Source organism: Microtus ochrogaster, chromosome 24 (genome assembly GCF_000317375.1).
Source record: "Microtus ochrogaster isolate Prairie Vole_2 chromosome 24, MicOch1.0, whole genome shotgun sequence".
NCBI classification, from domain to species: domain Eukaryota; kingdom Metazoa; phylum Chordata; class Mammalia; order Rodentia; family Cricetidae; genus Microtus; species Microtus ochrogaster.
In genome coordinates, this window is record NC_022024.1 from 34,076,860 (window position 1) to 34,080,373 (window position 3,514).

At 45.8% G+C, this 3,514-nt stretch overlaps 1 protein-coding gene across 1 annotated transcript in view; it reads right to left on the reverse strand.

Annotated features, from left to right (window-relative positions):
* Positions 1-3,514, reverse strand: part of LOC101990347 (tetratricopeptide repeat protein 41-like) — a 44,610-nt gene that overhangs the window by 4,353 nt on the left and 36,743 nt on the right. Inside the window, 1 exon segment of the mRNA XM_005358223.2 lies at positions 3,164-3,297. Within this exon segment, the coding sequence (XP_005358280.1) occupies positions 3,164-3,297 (134 nt within the window).

Below are 3,514 nucleotides of genomic sequence, written 5' to 3' on the forward strand. Positions count from 1 at the left end.
TCCCTGTAGTAACTGTACTTGCTTTTCCTTTTTATTTTTTAGGCAGGGTCTCACAAAATCCAGGCTGATCTCAACTAAGGAACTGAGGGTGGCCTTGGACTTCAGGTTACAGGTGTGCTCCAGCACTCTGAGTTTATGCAGGGTTGGGGATGAGACCCAGAGCTTCTAGTAAGCTATGTGTTCAGTCCCTGCACTTGCTTTTCTAAAGGGAGAAGGGAATTAGCTAAGGTATTTCCTCCCTCCTGTGTGGGCTTGTTTGACAAATGCAAGGTGATAGAGAACCAATCCTTTTGTTAGGAAAAGGTGCAGACAATAGTAGTGATGACAGCAACAGCAAACGGGGTGGGCGGTGGTGGCGCACGCTTTCACTCCCAGCACTCTGGAGGCCAAGGTAGGCAGATCTCAGTGAGTTCGAGGTCGGCCTCACCTATAGACTGAGTCCGAGACTGTTTTGGAAGAAAAAAAAAAACAGGCAAATAATTAATTTTATATGGTAAGGAACTATGAAAAGGGTCTCAAACTCTTAAGCCAAACCATCAATCTTGCTGATGCCTCTGACAAAGCTGCTGTGAGTTCTTTGGACAGTTTCTTGCCTATCCTCTTCCTCTCGTGAGGGAAAAACTGCCCTGGCCATTTCCTAACACCCAGTAGGAGTTACAGCACAGCTACGAGCGTCCCTGTTCGCGTGGCACAGAGGCTACCTCGTCCTTGTCCGCAGAGCCCACTCCAAGGATGCCTGCTGTCGCCACGGGGCTACCTTTCTTCCTGGATCAGTGACGCCCCCTCCTCTGAGGCACTCTCACTGCTGCCCCTCCCTCACTCCTGCTGTCAGCTCAAAGCAGTTGGAGCATTCTGTACCCTAAAACTCTTAACAGCATTGGGGTGTCCCCTGAGAGGGAGAAGAGGCAGTAGGAGTTAGACTCACTGAGGGGAAGAGACAAGAAAAGGAGGCAAGATTAGGTAAAGGATGGTGAAGTTCCAAGATGCCTGGTTTCTTCCTCCTCCTCACCTAAGACAAAAGCCCAGTAGATTTAAAAAAAAATCCTTATTGCCGTTTTCCTACCAATAGGGTAACTACTGAGGAGCTGGCCACACAAGTTCCAGGCCGGAGCAGGACATGTTACTCGACAGTCAGCCAGCCTGTCTTTCTTTGAGCCGAACAATCCTAAATTAGGGGATGAAGACACTTCTGGTTAAAAACACCCAGCCTTAAAAAAGAGGCTAAGCTTCGACTCCCTGAGTACCACCCCCTCTCTGCTTTGCTGTGTGTCCCTATGGGCCTGCTATGTGTTCCTTCACACCTAATAAAAGCATTTCTTTAATTGCTGGGAAAAAAAAAAGAAACTGGATTATACCACACTGAAAATTGCTGTGGGATGATGCTCTTGTACACTATAAAGATTTGTCAGTCATATTAGTTTAATAAAATGCTGATTGGCCAGTAACCAGCTAGGAAACATAGGCAGGGCCACCAGTCTAAGAGAATTCTAGGAAGAAAAAAGTCAGAGAGACGCAGTTACCAGCCAGACGCAGAGGAAGCAAGATGAGAATGCCTCACTGAGAAAAGGCACCAAGCCACATGGCTAAACAGAGACAAGAATTATGGGTTAATTTAAGTTGTAAGATCTAGTTAATAATGAGCCTGAGCTAATAGACAAAACAGTTTATAATTGATACAGGCCTCTGTGTTTCTTTGTGACTGAACGGCTACAGGACCAGGCAGGACAGGAACTTCTGTCTACAGGAAAGAGGCTGCAAATTTGAGCCATTTTGTATAGACTTATTTCAGGAGTCAAAGACTCTGCACCTGATGCTATTACAGATGCTGACTTTCGGAGTAAATGATGTCATTTACTTCAACCATAAGCTACAGACCCAGACTGTCCCAGAACAGACTGTGGAGAGATGAGACAGGACATTCCAACTCCTTTTCCAAATATTTTCTCTATGTCTTACATCTGCAGTTTTTTGGTTTTGGAAAAGATACTTCACAAACCTCAGCCTGGAAGGCTTTATCAGAAAATAAACAAAAAACTGTTCATGGACACACACACACACCGCTAAATTCATCCATAAAACTGTGTGTTCCCACAAAAACACACACATCCCTAAATCCATCCACTGAAACTGTGTGTTCATACATGCACACACACACCCTAAATCCATCCATGAAACTGTGTGTTCTCTCTCTCTCTCTCTCTCTCTCTCTCTCTCTCTCTCTCTCTCTCTCACACACACACACACACACACACACACACACACACACATCTCTCCATGAAAACATTCTTTTGCGCTCACATAGATATTTTGGGAATTTTTTTTTCTCTTCAGCCAGTGACCAAGATGGTGCAATCATTTTTTACTGCTTTTTTAAACAAAGAATGAAAAATGGCATTGAAAACCATCTTTCTCTTTGCTGGGTTGGAGATAAGAGCTGGATTCTCATGAAGGCGAAGCAAGGACTACAACCCTAGCCCTGGGTCTCGCTTGCTGAAGGCGCCTGACCAGTAAGACTGCTTGGTGGCTGCGGTGGTTTGAACCAGAATGTCTCCCAGGCTCACGTTTGAAGGCTTGGCACCCAGTTGTTAGAACGATCTGGTAGAATCAGGAGATGTGTCCCTGGAGGTGAGCTCCGAGGTTTCCAAAGCCCACACCAGGCCCAGTCTCTCTCTGTCTCCAACTGAGAATCAGATGTTAAGCTCTTAGATGCAATTCCAGTGTCCTGCTTGCCCGTCTGGGGCCGTGCTCCCCACCGCGGTGGTCACGGGCTGGAAGCAAGCCTCTGATCAATGCTCTCTTTGGTGGGTTGCCTTGGTCTCTTTGCAGCAACAGAAAAGTAACTAAGATGGTGAGTAAAGGCTCTTGCTGCCAGTCTGCCAACCTGAATTCAGTCCTCTGAAGACACATGGTGGAAGGGGAGAACTCATTCTTAAAGTTTTCCTCTGACTTCTACATGCATGCTGTCACACGCACACGCACACACACACACACATGTGCATGCACACACGCACACACACACTAAATAAATATAATTTTTAAATTTGTTTTTAAAAAGCAAGTATATAGAGCAGAGATTGCCTCAGTGAAGCCATTTTTAAGACAAGCAATCATGCGGACGACTCGGGGAAACGCTGCCACTTCCTGAACAGATGGGAGCAATTACCCAGTTTACACAAGGTGTCGCTGAGGCTTAAGCTCAGCTGCTTCCTGACGAGCTTGCAGGTGGCCACGGTGTCTGAGCTCTCCTTGATTTTTATGACTTGTTTATAGTATTCGGTTACTTGCTTCCTTTGTGATCTAGAAAACAGAAATCCAGTTAAAGTTTTACACTGAACAAACAGGACACGTATTCATTCAACAAACATTCTCCAAATGCTGGCCTGAGGATGGGGGAGCAGGGAAGAGTGGAAGTGACCGTCAGCCTCTCACAGTTAGTTGAGAGAGTGGGAAAAGAAGCCGGATCCACGCATGTAACAGTGTGGGCCGTTTTCTTTCTTTTTTTTTTTTTTTTTTT